Source organism: Oncorhynchus mykiss, chromosome 10, assembly GCF_013265735.2.
Source record: "Oncorhynchus mykiss isolate Arlee chromosome 10, USDA_OmykA_1.1, whole genome shotgun sequence".
Lineage (NCBI taxonomy): Eukaryota > Metazoa > Chordata > Actinopteri > Salmoniformes > Salmonidae > Oncorhynchus > Oncorhynchus mykiss.
In genome coordinates this window covers 3,106,253-3,121,387 of record NC_048574.1, presented here as the reverse complement: position 1 = coordinate 3,121,387, position 15,135 = coordinate 3,106,253, and the positions used below count along the sequence as shown (strand labels likewise).

The 15,135-nt window shown below is 45.3% G+C and overlaps 1 protein-coding gene and 1 pseudogene across 1 annotated transcript; both read right to left on the bottom strand.

Moving 5' to 3' along the window:
• Positions 1-8,200: 8,200 nt before the first annotated feature.
• On the bottom strand, positions 8,201-15,135 carry LOC110534829 (olfactory receptor 146-like). The gene is made up of 6 exons (XM_021619770.2): positions 14,392-15,135; positions 13,930-13,982; positions 11,987-12,208; positions 11,388-11,504; positions 9,835-10,032; positions 8,201-9,053 (listed from the first exon to the last, which is right to left on the bottom strand). The coding sequence occupies exons 1-6, from the start codon at positions 14,704-14,706 to the stop codon at positions 8,798-8,800; spliced, it is 1,161 nt and encodes a 386-aa protein (XP_021475445.2). The 5' UTR covers positions 14,707-15,135; the 3' UTR covers positions 8,201-8,797.
• On the bottom strand, positions 11,655-11,781 carry LOC118937049 (annotated as a pseudogene).

The window sequence follows — 15,135 nt, the reverse complement described above, 5'->3', positions numbered from 1 at the left end:
CCAAAGTGGAGACTCTTTACTCCCCCTCTCTCACCTGTCCATCTCCTGATTTGAATTCCATGGCTGTCACTGTCCCTTGTCCACTCAAGCTTAACATTATCGTCATCTGTTGCCAACCAGGTCACCTTAGAGAGTTGCCCAATGAGCTTGACACCTTAATAAACGAATTTCCTGACGATGGATCCCTCGCTCCTCGTCGTTGGCGACTTCAAACTCCCGACATCTCTTTCCCCTCCTTGCCTCTTTGACTTCACCCTTTTTCAGTCACCTCCCACTCACAAGGTAGGCAATACGTTTGACCTCATCTTTACTAGAGGCTATTCTCCTACTAATCTCACTGTAACCCCTCTCCAGGTCTCTGTTCTCCTTCTAATCTCATTGTAACCCCCTCCAGGTCTGTGTTCTCCTGGTAATCTCACTGTAACCCCCTCCAGGTCTCCGTTCTCCTACTAATCTCACTGTAACCCCCTCCAGGTCTCTGTTCTCTTACTAATCTCACTGTAACCCTCCTCCAGGTCTATGTTCTCCTACTAATCTCACTGTAACCCCCTCCAGGTCTCTGTTCTCCTACTAATCTCACTGTAACCCCCTCCAGGTCTCTGTTCTCCTACTAATCTCACTGTAACCCCCTCCAGGTCTCTGTTCTCCTACTAATCTCACTGTAACCCCCTCCAGGTCTGTGTTCTCTTACTAATCTCACTGTAACCCTCCTCCAGGTCTATGTTCTCCTGCTAATCTCACTGTAACCCCCTCCAGGTCTCTGTTCTCCTACTAATCTCACTGTAACCCTCCTCCAGGTCTCTGTTCTCCTACTAATCTCACTGTAACCCCCTCCAGGTCTCTGTTCTCCTACTAATCTCACTGTAACCCCCTCCAGGTCTCTGTTCTCCTACTGATTTCACTGTAACCCCCTCCAGGTCTCTGTTCTCCTACTAATCTCACTGTAACCCCCTCCAGGTCTCCGTTCTCCTACTGATCTCACTCTAACCCCCTCCAGGTCTCTGTTCTCCTACTGATCTCACTGTAACCCCCTCCAGGTCTCTGTTCTCCTACTAATCTCCCTCTAACCCCCTCCAGGTCTCTGTTCTCCTACTAATCTCCCTCTAACCCCCCAGGTCTCTGTTCTCCTACTAATCTCACTGTAACACCCTCCAGGTCTCTGTTCTCCTACTAATCTCACTGTAACCCCCGCCAGGTCTCCGTTCTCCTACTAATCTCCCTCTAACCCCCTCCAGGTCTCTGTTCTCCTACTAATCTCCCTCTAACACCCTCCAGGTCTCTGTTCTCCTACTAATCTCACTGTAACCCCCTCCAGGTCTCTGTTCTCCTACTGATTTCACTGTAACCCCCTCCAGGTCTCTGTTCTCCTACTAATCTCACTGTAACCCCCTCCAGGTCTCCTACTGATCTCACTCTAACCCCCTCCAGGTCTCTGTTCTCCTACTGATCTCACTGTAACCCCCTCCAGGTCTCTGTTCTCCTACTAATCTCCCTCTAACCCCCTCCAGGTCTCTGTTCTCCTACTAATCTCCCTCTAACCCCCTCCAGGTCTCTGTTCTCCTACTGATCTCACTGTAACCCCCTCCAGGTCTCTGTTCTCCTACTAATCTCCCTCTAACCCCCTCCAGGTCTCTGTTCTCCTACTAATCTCCCTCTAACCTCCTCCAGGTCTCTGTTCTCCTACTAATCTCACTGTAACCCCTTCCAGGTCTCTGTTCTCCTACTAATCTCCCTCTAACCCCCTCCAGGTCTCTGTTCTCCTACTAATCTCCCTCTAACCCCCTCCAGGTCTCTGTTCTCCTACTAATCTCCCTCTAAACCCCTCCAGGTCTCCGTTCTCCTACTAATCTCACTGTAACCCTCCTCCAGGTCTCTGTTCTCCTACTAATCTCACGGTAACCCCCTCCAGGTCTCTGTTCTCCTACTAATCTCACTGTAACCCCCTCCAGGTCTCCGTTCTCCTACTAATCTCACTGTAACCCTCCTCCAGGTCTCCGTTCTCCTACTAATCTCCCTCTAACCCCCCAGGTCTCTGTTCTCCTACTAATCTCACTGTAACCCCCTCCAGGTCTCTGTTCTCCTACTAATCTCCCTCTAACCCCCCAGGTCTCCGTTCTCCTACTAATCTCCCTCTAACCCCCCAGGTCTCTGTTCTCCTACTAATCTCCCTCTAACCCCCCAGGTCTCTGTTCTCCTACTAATCTCACTGTAACACCCTCCAGGTCTCTGTTCTCCTACTAATCTCCCTCTAACCCCCCAGGTCTCTGTTCTCCTACTAATCTCCCTCTAACCCCCTCCAGGTCTCTGTTCTCCTACTAATCTCCCTCTAACCCCCTCCAGGTCTCTGTTCTCCTACTAATCTCCCTCTAACCCCCTCCAGGTCTCTGTTCTCCTACTAATCTCCCTCTAACCCCCTCCAGGTCTCTGTTCTCCTACTAATCTCCCTCTAACCCCCCAGGTCTCTGTTCTCCTACTAATCTCCCTCTAACCCCCTCCAGGTCTCTGTTCTCCTACTAATCTCACTGTAACCCCCTCCAGGTCTCTGTTCTCCTACTAATCTCCCTCTAACCCCCCAGGTCTCTGTTCTCCTACTAATCTCACTCTAACCCCCTCCAGGTCTCTGTTCTCCTACTAATCTCCCTCTAACCCCCCAGGTCTCTGTTCTCCTACTAATCTCACTGTAACACCCTCCAGGTCTCTGTTCTCCTACTAATCTCCCTCTAACCCCCCAGGTCTCTGTTCTCCTACTAATCTCCCTCTAACCCCCTCCAGGTCTCTGTTCTCCTACTAATCTCCCTCTAACCCCCCAGGTCTCTGTTCTCCTACTAATCTCCCTCTAACCCCCTCCAGGTCTCTGTTCTCCTACTAATCTCACTGTAACCCCCTCCAGGTCTCTGTTCTCCTACTAATCTCCCTCTAACCCCCCAGGTCTCTGTTCTCCTACTAATCTCACTCTAACCCTCCTCCAGGTCTCACTACTTTGTTTCTTTTTCTGTCCCCTGTCTCTGCCCTCCCTTCCTTCTCCGTGGCTGAGTGACTCATTGTGAGTTTATTGAACGGGAAGCTGAGTGACTCATTGTGAGTTTATTGAACAGGAAGCTGAGTGACTCATTGTGAGTTTATTGAACAGGAAGCTGAGTGACTCATTGTGAGTTTATTGAACAGGAAGCTGAGTAACTCATTGTGAGTTTATTGAACAGGAAGCTGGGTAACTCATTGTGAGTTTATTGAACAGGAAGCTGAGTAACTCATTGTGAGTTTATTGAACAGGAAGCCGAGTGAAAATGTCCGGAGGACCTAACATCCTTCCACTCCCTTCTTTACCTTCTCTTCCTCTGTATCCATTGCTAAAGCCACTTTCTCTAACACTAGGAAACTATCTTCCACCTCCTCTCTCCTTAATCCTCCAACCCATGCCCCCTCCCTCTCTGCGGACAACTTTTTCAACCACTTTGAAAAGAAGGTTATTGGAATCCGCTCCTCCTTCACTCAGCCTATTGAGTCAACTGGTCCCACTCATTCACTCAGCCTATTGAGTCCACTGGTCCACCTCCTTCACTCAGCCTATTGAGTCCACTGGTCCCACTCCTTCACTCAGCCTATTGAGTCAACTGGTCCCCCTCCTTCACTCAGCCTATTGAGTCAACTGGTCCCCCTCCTTCGCTCAGCCTATTGAGTCAACTGGTCCCACTACTTCACTCAGCCTATTGAGTCAACTGGTCCCCCTCCTTCACTCAGCCTATTGAGTCAACTGGTCCCCCTCCTTCACTCAGCCTATTGAGTCCACTGGTCCCACTCCTTCAATCAGCCTATTGAGTCATCTGGTCCCACTCCTTCACTCAGCCTATTGAGTCAACTGGTCCCACTCCTTCACTCAGCCTATTGAGTCAACTGGTCCCACTCCTTCACTCAGCCTATTGAGTCAACTGGTCCCACTCCTTCACTCAGCCTATTGAGTCAACTGGTCCCACTCCTTCACTCAGCCTATTGAGTCAACTGGTCCCACTCCTTCAATCAGCCTATTGAGTCAACTGGTCCCACTCCTTCACTCAGCCTATTGAGTCAATTGGTCCCACTCCTTCACTCAGCCTATTGAGTCAACAGGTCCCACTCCTTCACTCAGCCTATTGAGTCAACTGGTCCCACTCCTTCACTCAGCCTATTGAGTAAACTGGTCCCCCTCCTTCACTCAGCCTATTGAGTCAACTGGTCCCACTCCTTCACTCAGCCTATTGAGTCAACTGGTCCCACTCCTTCACTCAGCCTATTGAGTCAACTGGTCCCACTCCTTCACTCAACCTATTGAGTCAACTGGTCCCACTGCTTCACTCAGCCTATTGAGTCAACTGGTCCCACTCCTTCACTCAGCCTATTGAGTCCACTGGTCCCACTCATTCACTCAGCCTATTGAGTCCACTGGTCCCACTCCTTCACTCAGCCTATTGAGTCTACTGGTCCCACTCCTTCACTCAGCCTATTGAGTCAACAGGTCCCACTCCTTCACTCAGCCCATTGAGTCCACTGGTCCCACTCATTCACTCAGCCTATTGAGTCCACGTGTCCCACTCCTTCACTCAGTCTATTGAGTCAACTGGTCCCCCTCCTTCACTCAGCCTATTGAGTCAATTGGTCCCACTCCTTAAACTCAGCCTATTGAGTCCACTGGTCCCACTCCTTCACTCAGCCTATTGAGTCAACAGGTCCCACTCCTTCACTCAGCCCATTGAGTCCACTGGTCCCACTCATTCACTCAGCCTATTGAGTCCACTGGTCCCACTCCTTCACTCAGTCTATTGAGTCAACTGGTCCCCCTCCTTCACTCAGCCTATTGAGTCAACTGGTCCCACTCCTTCACTCAGCCTATTGAGTCAACTGGTCCCCCTCCTTCACTCAGCCTATTGAGTCAACTGGTCCTACTCCTTCACTCAGCCTATTGAGTCAACTGGTCTCACTCCTTCACTCAGCCTATTGAGTCAACTGGTCCCACTCCTTCACTCAGCCTATTGAGTAAACTGGTCCCACTCCTTCACTCAGCCCATTGAGTCCACTGGTCCCACTCATTCACTCAGCCTATTGAGTCCACTGGTCCCACTCCTTCACTCAGCCTATTGAGTCAACTGGTCCCACTCCTTCACTCAGCGTATTGAGTCAACTGGTCCCAATCCTTCACTCAGCCTATTGAGTCCACTGGTCCCACTCCTTCACTCAGCCTATTGAGTCCACTGGTCCCACTCATTCACTCAGCCTATTGAGTCCACTGGTCCCACTCCTTCACTCAGCCTATTGAGTCTACTGGTCCCACTCCTTCACTCAGCCTATTGAGTCAACAGGTCCCACTCCTTCACTCAGCCCATTGAGTCCACTGGTCCCACTCATTCACTCAGCTTATTGAGTCCACTGGTCCCACTCCTTCACTCAGTCTATTGAGTCAACTGGTCCCCCTCCTTCACTCAGCCCATTGAGTCAACTGGTCCCACTCCTTCACTCAGCCTATTGAGTCAACTGGTCCCCCTCCTTCACTCAGCCTATTGAGTCAACTGGTCCCACTCCTTCACTCAGCCTATTGAGTCCACTGGTCCCCATCCTTCACTCAGCCTATTGATTCCACTGGTCCCACTCCTTCACTCAGCCTAGTGAGTCAACTGGTCCCACTCCTTCACTCAGCCTATTGAGTCAATTGGTCCCACTCCTTAAACTCAGCCTTTTGAGTCAACTGGTCCCACTCCTTCACTCAGCCTATTGAGTCAACTGGTCCCACTCCTTCACTCAGCCTATTGAGTCCACTGGTCCCACTCCTTCACTCAGCCTATTGAGTCTACTGGTCCCCCTCCTTCACTCAGTCTATTGAGTCCACTGGTCCCATTCATTCACTCAGCCTATTGATTCAACAAGTCCCACTCCTTCACTCAGCCTATTGAGTCCACTGGAGAACAGCTACCCAAGAGTGGTAAAGCGGCCTTTACTGATTCCAACAGCAGACATATAAGCTTGCTGCCAGCTCTTAGCAAACTGTTGGAAAAAAATGTGTTTGACCAAATACAATGCGTTTTCTCTGTAAACAAATTAACAAGACTTTTCATCATGCTTATAGAGAGGGGAACTCAACATGTACTGCACTGACACAAATGACTGATGATTGGTTGAAATAAATATATAATAAGAAGATTCTGGGAGCTGTACTGTTAGTTTTCAGTGCAGCCATTGATATTATTGACCATAACCTGTTGTTGAAAAAACTTAAGTGCTATGACTTTTCAATCTCTGACATATCGTGGATTCAGAGCTATCTATCCAATGGAACTCAAAGGGAAATCTTTAATGGAAGCGTCTCTAATGTCAAACATGTAAAGTGTGGTGTACCGCAGGGCAGCTCTCTAGGCCCTCTACTCTTTTCTATTTTCACCAATGACCTGCCACTGGCATTAAACAAAATATGCGTGTCCATGTATGCTGATGATTCAACCACATACTCATCAGCAACCACAGCTAATGCTGTCACTGATACCCTTAACAAAGAGTTTCTGGGATGGAATGGGTGGCCAGTAATAAACTGGTCCGGAACATCTCTAAAACTAAGAGCATTGTATATGGTACAAATCATTCCTTAAGTGCTAGACCTCAGCTGAATCTGGTAATGAATGGTGTGGCTGTTGAACAAGTTGAGGAGACTAAATTACTTGGTGTTACCTTAGATTGTAAACTGTCACGGTCAAAGCATATAGATTCAATGGTTGCAAAGATGGGGAGAGATCTGTCCGTAATAAAGAGATGCTCTGCTTTTTTTAACACCACACTCCAAAAAGAAAGTTCTTCAGGCTCTAGTTTAGTCTGATCTTGATTATTGTCCAGTCATGGGGTCCAGTGATGCAAGGAAAGACCTAGCTGCAGCTGGCCCAGAACAGAGCGGCACATGTTGCTCTTAACTGTAATCAGAGGGCTGATATAAATACTATGCATGGCAGTCTCTCTTGGCTAAGAGTTGAGGAGAGACTGACTGCATCACTTCTTATTTTTATGAGAAACATTAATGTGTGGAAAATCCCAAATTGTTTGCATAGTCAATTTATACACAGCTCTCACACACACACTTATTCCACCAGGCATGCCACCAGGGATAATTTTATAGTCCCAAAATCCAGAACAAATGAAAGAAAACGTACAGTATTATATATAGTGTACATATTTTACTTGTTTTTCAAACCACTTCACTTCATTGAGTGAAGCAACAATGCAATCATTCACTATGCCAGATCCACTGTAGTTACACATAGCTTTCTTCCAATCGAAAAATGAAATATATATAAGTAGCAACCGAGATAGTAAAAGAGAGATATAAATGTATTTGAGACTTCAAGTACTTCTAAATATAACTATATCTAAATACACATTAAATACATTAAACCGTGATATCACACTGATATATGTTATTTATTGAATGGCTATAAAGGCTTATATACATCATATACTGAGCCTTCAGAATGTATTCACACCTCTTGAATTACCACACATGTTGTTGTGTTACAGCCTGAATTTAAAATGGATTCCATTCAGATGTTTGGGTCACTGGCCTCCACACAATACCCCATAATGTCAACGTGGAATTTATGTTTTTAGAAATGTTTACAAATGAATTCCAAATTAAAAGCTGAAATATCTTGAGTTAATAAGTATTCAACTCCTTTATAATGGCAAGTCCAAATACGTTCTTGAGTAAAAATGTGCTTAACAACTCACATAATAAGTTGCATGGACTCCCTCGGTGTGCAATAATAATGTTTAAAATGATTTTTGATTGCTTACCTAACCTTTGTATCCCACATATGCAATTATCTGAAAGGTCCCTCAGTCGAGCAGTGATTTTCAATCACAGATTCAATCACGAAGACCAGGGAGGTCTTCCAATGCCTCGCAAAGAAGACCACCTATTTGTTGATTTGTAAAAATCAACATTAACAAATAATAAGACATTGAATATCCCTTTGAGCATGATGAAGTTATTCATTACACTTTGGATGGTGTATCAACACCCCCACCTCCTCCTTTTGGATTAATAAACATCCAACCATCTGCCTCCTGTGTCTGCATCTGTGTCTTGCCTTGTGTCATGATACATGAGTTCTTCCTAACTCAGTTGCAGGAGAGGAAGGAAGCTGCCATAAAACAGTTGCAGATTTGAATGGCTGTGATAGGAGAAAACTGAGGATGGATCAACAGCATTGTAGTTACTCCACAATACTAACCTAAATTACAGCCTGAAAAGAAGGAAACCTGTGCAGAATAAAGATATTCCAAGACAGGAGTCCTGTTTTCAATAAGGCACTAAAGTAAAACTGCAAAAAGAAATGGATAAGAAGTTAACTTTATGTCCTGAATACAAAGTGTTATGGTTGGGGTAAATCCAACTCAACAGATCACAAAGTACCACATATTTCCATGCATGGTGGTGGCTGCAACATGTTATAGGTATGCTTGTCATCGGCAAGGACTAGAGTTTTTTAGGATAAAAAGAAACTAAGCACCGGCTAAATCCGAGAGGAAAAGCTGGTTCAGTCTGCTTTCCAAAAGACACTGGAAGACAAATTCACCGTTCAGCAAGACAATAACCCAAAACATAAGATCAAATATACACTGGCATTGCTTACCATGGTGACAGTGAATGTTCCTGAGTGGCTTAGTTACAGCTTAGACTTAAATCGCCTTGAAAATCTATGCCAAGACTTGAAAATGGCTGTTAGGTGTGAATACTTTCAGAAGGCACTGTAAATATATCATTTTTAAGAGAAAAAATTCAAGAACTTCATGTTGGTTTGACCTGCGTCACAGCTCTTTGTGCCCCTCTTCTGAGCATCTTCTTGACTGATACCTTAAACTCCTCCGTCTTCAGAACGTATATGATGGGATTAAGCATTGGTGGCAGTATCGAGGTCAGGGAGAGGTTGATGATGCGGACGTTGGTTGGTATGATGGTGTAGAGAGAGTACGTGAAAATAATTGGCAGGTAGAATATGGCCACCAGTATTAGGTGTGAGGTACATGTCTTAATGGCTCTGAGTCTGGGAAAGAGAGAGAGAGAGAGAGAGAGAGAGAGAGAGAGAGAGAGAGAGAGAGAGAGAGAGAGAGAGAGAGAGAGAGAGAGGAACAGAGAGGGGAACAGAGAGAGAGATAAAGAGAGAGAGAGAGAGAGAGAGAGAGAGAGAGAGAGAGAGAGAGAGAGAGAGAGGAACAGAGAGGGGAACAGAGAGAGAGATAAAGAGAGGGAAAGAGAGCGTGAGAGAGGGTAAGAAAGAGAGAGAGGGAGAGACGTGAAGGGAGAGAAAGAGAGAGACAGAAAGAAGTGGACAGAGAGAGGGAGTGAGAGAAAGAGAGGTAGAGGGAGAGAGACAGAGAGACAGAAAGAAGTGGATTGAGAGAGGGAGATAGGGAGAGAGAGGTGGAGGGTGAGAGAGGGAGAGAGAGGGAGAGAGAGGTGGAGGGTGAGAGAGGGAGAGAGAGAGAGAGGTGGAGGGTGAGAGATGTAGAGAGAGAAAGAGAGGTGGAGGGTGAGAGAGGGAGACAGAGAGAGAAAGAGGTGGACATAGAGAGAGAAAGAAAGAGAGAGCGAGAGAGCGAGCGAGAGCGAGAGAGAGGGAGAGAATGTGTGTCAGTACACCATGTGATTATCTATACAGTTTAATTGCATTCTCAATATTTCCCAGCATTTATCATTCCTGTAACAAGTCCATAACTAAAAACATATTTCTGAGGCCTCACACCAATCAGCATATGGGCCGTTCTGGCTTGGACAAGTCTACTTACTGACTAGACTTACTTATTCCAATCAGTATTACTTCTCACCTGTCCTGGGGCAGTGTGATGGTGAACAGGGCGTGTGTTATGCAGATGTATGATGATATGATGAAGATCATTGGGAGATAGAGAACTATACAGGGGTTGATTTCGCTCATCGCTATGTTAGGGACCACATTAGAACAGGGGGCCGCCAGACGGAACAGAGGACCGTGGTCACAGAAGTAGCTGTTGATCACCAGAGACCTACAATACAATACATTATATACCATGTTATTACCCAGATATTAGAGCGAACAACAGAAATGTGTCAAAAAAACTCTCGACCAGCTATTGGTACACCTCCGCCACTGGAATTTCTCTCACATTCAAGATGAAGGTTATTAAAGGAACATAAAGGAACAATTCCAGAACTTTTTGGAGATCAAACTGCTTCAGAAATGTGTTTTGCTGGTCGGAACAAAAATAGTGGTTCTGCTCAGAACAAAACATTTGGAAAATAATGTTGGTTTTAATCCCTGATTGTGTGTAGATGGTTGAGAAATGTAAATTAATATATTTTCAATTCAGGCTGTAACACATCAAAATGTCGAATAAGTTAAGTGGTATGCACTGAATTTACAAAACATTAGCAACACCTTCCTAATATTGAGTTTAAGCTCCTTTTGCCCTCAGAACAGCCTCAATTCTTTGGGGCATGGACTCTACGAGGTGTCGAAAGCATTCCACAGGGATGCTGGCCCATGTTGACTCCAATGCTTCCCACAGTTGTGTCAAGTTGGCTGGATGTCCTTTGGGTGTTGGACCATTCTAGATTCACACTGGAAATTGTTGAGCATGAAAAACTCAGCAGCATTTCAGTTCTTGACACAAACCGGTGCGCCTGGCACCTACCCCGTTCAAAGGCACCTAAATATTTAGTATTTCCCATTCACCCACAGAATGGCACACATACATAATTCATGTCTTGCTTGTCTAAAGGCTTAAAAAACCATCTGTAACATGTCTCCTCCCCTTCATCTACACTGATTTAAGTGGATTTAACAAGTGACTTGTCACACCCGCTCTGCCTCACCTGGAGCTCGAGGCACCAGGATCCCCAGCATTACGCACTCAAGCCCCCATCAAGTTAAGCTTTATTTTGATGCAATACACTAATATTTTCTGTTATCTTGAAGTTTGAATTTGGCGCTCTGCAATTTCACTGGGTGTTGTCAAATCGATCCCGCTAAAGGGATTGGCGCGCGAAGGGATCAATATCAGGTTTAAACAAGTGACATCAATAAGGGATCATAGGTTAAACCTGGATTCACCTGGTCTGTCATGGAAAGAGCAGGTGTTGACCCGCACGTCTTGATCAAGTCTGACAATAAAACAGCGGGAGCATTCATCAACGTAAGGATATATTATATTTGACTATATTTATATCTACTATACTGTATTTTATCATGAATTGATTTTTTTGCACCAGCAAGTCATTGGACTGGAGGTTCGTACGTCTGAAACCAATAGTTTGATGTGATTTAACAGATAAATCTATGCTTCACAGAAGCTATGCTTTTGCGGTGGAGTCGGTGCACTACAACACGCTACATACTAACCTACAGAAAGAGAGCCGGGTGATGAGACACACAGAGATCAACACCATCAACACAGCAAACGCCCAGGCGGCCCCCGTCAGCTGGAGCATGGACCTGTGAGTGATCATCATGTGGTACCTGGAAAGAACATTACAATGGAACTTTGAGAGTTGATGACACAGCCCCTCTGGTCATTTAATTGCATCTCTGTGGGGGAAAAGATGTTCGACTTTATTGTGTTATTATCGCCAATGTTTTATATGATTTGTCTTTATATGTTTTTCATATATATAATTATTCAGTTCGAGATTCCCACATTTGGAGAACTTGCAGGGGTCAGCACGACCAGAGTGGCCGAACCTCACCCTGGTAATCCTCCTTTGTGATCAAGGTGTTTCCCCTGTCAGGTAACTATATCCTTATATATGATTTTAAAAGCAGTGAATCCATGTTAAATCGTATTTCTTTTATATAATACATTTAATAAATACATTTGAATAAATTGTCAAATCAAATTATTCAATTCAAAATAAATAAAAAATATCCCAGAAGGGTAAAATTAAATAGTGTTTCTGAATGTTATTTTAATTGAGTTAATAATGTGATGTATTATCTGAGACCTGAGCGGGTAGCAGATGGCCACCAGTCTGTCATAGGACAGGATGGTGAGGTTGAAGGACTGCATGGTGATGAAGAGGAAGACGAAGAAGAGGCTCGTGAGACACTGGTCGTAGGAGATGAGCTGTCTGCTGAACAGAAACATATCCAGCAGCTTGGGAACCAGGGCTGTGCTTTCACACACGTCTGTGAAGGCCAGGTTGAACACAGCGATGTACTTGGGGCTGCAAGGTCAGAACATAGATATCTTTTAATATTAATATAAATATCATGTAACAGAGATCAGGGAGCAGGGCAGGCTCCCAGACACATGTCTGTGAGGTCCAGGTTGAACACAGCAATGTACAGCAATGTACCGTTCACGTGCTGGGCGTCACTACAGGTTCTATTATATTATATTATATTCACTATAAGTAACTATAAGTATATGTTACTATAAGTAACATAATAATAATATAAGTATTATGTAACGGAGGGGCCCCACAAGGGTGCGTTCTGAGCCCTCTCCTGTACTCCCTGTTCACCCACGACTGCGTGGTCACGCACGCCTCCAACTCAATCATCAAGTTTGCGGACGACACAACAGTGGTAGGCTTGATTACCAACAACGACGAGACGGCCTACAGGGAGGAGGTGAGGGCCCTCGGAGTGTGGTGTCAGGAAAATAACCTCACACTCAACGTCAACAAAACTAAGGAGATGATTGTGGACTTCAGGAAACAGCAGAGGGAACACCCCCCTATCCACATCGATGGAACAGTGGTGGAGAGGGTAGCAAGTTTTAAGTTCCTCGGCGTACACATCACAGACAAACTGAATTGGTCCACCCACACAGACAGCATGGTGAAGAAGGCGCAGCAGCGCCTCTTCAATCTCAGGAGGCTGAAGAAATTCGGCTTGTCACCAAAAGCACTCACAAACTTCTACAGATGCGCAATCGAGAGCATCCTGGCGGGCTGTATCACCGCCTGGTACGGCAACTGCTCCGCCCACAACCGTAAGGCTCTCCAGAGGGTAGTGAGGTCTGCACAACGCATCACCCGGGGCAAACTACCTGCCCTCCAGGACACCTACACCACCCGATGTCACAGGAAGGCCATAAAGATCATCAAGGACAACAACCACCCGAGCCACTGCCTGTTCACCCCGCTATCATTCAGAAGGCGAGGTCAGTACAGGTGCATCAAAGCTGGGACCGAGAGACTGAAAAACAGCTTCTATCTCAAGGCCATCAGACTGTTAAACAGCCACCACTAACATTGAGTGGCTGCTGCCAACACACTGACTCAACTCCAGCCACTTTAAAAATGGGAATTGATGGGAAATGATGTAAATATATCACTAGCCACTTTAAACAATGCTACCTAATATAATGTTTACATACCCTACATTATTCATCTCATATGTATACGTATATACTGTACTCTATATCATCTACTGCATCTTTATGTAATACATGTATCACTAGCCACTTTAACTATGCCACTTTGTTTACATACTCATCTCATTTGTACATACTGTACTCAATACCATCTACTGTATCTTGCCTATGCCGCTCTGTACCATCACTCATTCATATATCTTTATGTACATATTCTTTATCCCCTTACACTTGTGTCTATAAGGTAGTCGTTTTGGAATTGTTAGCTAGATTACTTGTTGGTTATTACTGCATTGTCGGAACTAGAAGCACAAGCATTTCGCTACACTCGCATTAACATCTGCTAACCATGTGTATGTGACAAATAAAATTTGATTTGGAGATCGGGGAGCATGGCAGGCTCCCACACACATGTCTGTGAGGTCCAGGGGAACGGGGAGCAGGGCAGGCTCCCACACACATGTCTGTGAGGTCCAGGGGAACGGGGACTTCAATAAGATAGAATGTCCAATTAAGGCTGTTATACACTGTATTGTGTTAATGAGATTAAAGAGGTCTGATTACCTGTGGAGACTGCGGTCCACGTAGATGCCAGTCATGACGAAGGTGTTGCCCACCTAGACCCAACACACACACACACACACACACACACACACACACACACACACACACACACACACACACACACACACACACACACACACACACACACACACACACACACACACACACACACACACACACACACACACAGCAGAAATTACCCAAAATTGAAGTTCTTAAGTCAGTAACACCCTAGACCAGAGCTAGTAAGTAACACCCTGGACCAGAGCTAGGTGGTAACACCTTGGACCAGAGCTAGTTAGTAACACCCTGGACCAGAGCTAGTTAGTAACACCCTGGACCAGAGCTGGTTAGTAACACCCTGGACCAGAGCTGGTTAGTAACACCCTGGACCAGAGCTGGGTAGTAACACCCTGGACCAGAGCTGGTTAGTAACACCCTGGACCAGAGCTACGGCCTTACCAGGGAGATGATGTAAACTAAACAGAGGAAGATGTAGTAGTAGTTCATGTCGGGGATGGCTATGAAACCACTGATGAAGAAGTAAGGGGGTCGGATGATGGTGTTGACGTCTGTCTGGTTAGGGTCAGAGGTCAGGGAACTCATCCTGACTGGAGGTGTTAACGTCTCCCTCTGGCTGGTGATAATCTGTGGAAATACATTATCCATGAGTACATTATTACAAATAAAGGTATATTCAAAACTGTACATTACTTCACCTGTTGACAAAAACATAATTGAAGCATCGTTAGTAGAAAGGAAATTATCCAAGTTCATCAAAATTGTAAATTGCAAATAATTTATAATAATAAATTAATTAATATTATATTTAAATTGTGTTTATTTATGTATTCAATGTTACTGCATTTGATACCAGTTGCTAAAAAATAGTTAATTAAACCACTCACTTCAGACATCAAACTAAATACCAGAATGTCAACATCTCCATCAACTACTAAAGCCACTGTTTATCATGTAAATGTAAAGTTGAACCCACCTCCTCAGGTGATATGGTGGACCTGACAGCCCAGGTCTAGTGTGAGTACCTGGGCAGAGACAACAGACTTATATACTGTATCATCATTACCTGTTGGTCATTAGTACAACACATAGAGTTACATCACTGGTTCCCAATCCTGGTCCTGGGATCCCAAAGGGATTCACATTTTAGTTACTGCACCAACACACCTGATTCAGCTAATCAAC

Excerpts from the sequence above, each read along its gene's own strand:
- LOC110534829 (XM_021619770.2), bottom strand. The coding sequence starts at position 14,706 with ATGAACTTGGATAATTTCCTTTCTACTAACGATGCTTCAATTATGTTT. Across the intron at positions 12,209-13,929 it reads GTGGACCGCAGTCTCCACAG|CCCCAAGTACATCGCTGTGT; the intron begins GTAATCAGACCT and ends CTGACCTTGCAG. Across the intron at positions 9,054-9,834 it reads ATCACACTGCCCCAGGACAG|ACTCAGAGCCATTAAGACAT; the intron begins GTGAGAAGTAAT and ends TCTCTTTCCCAG.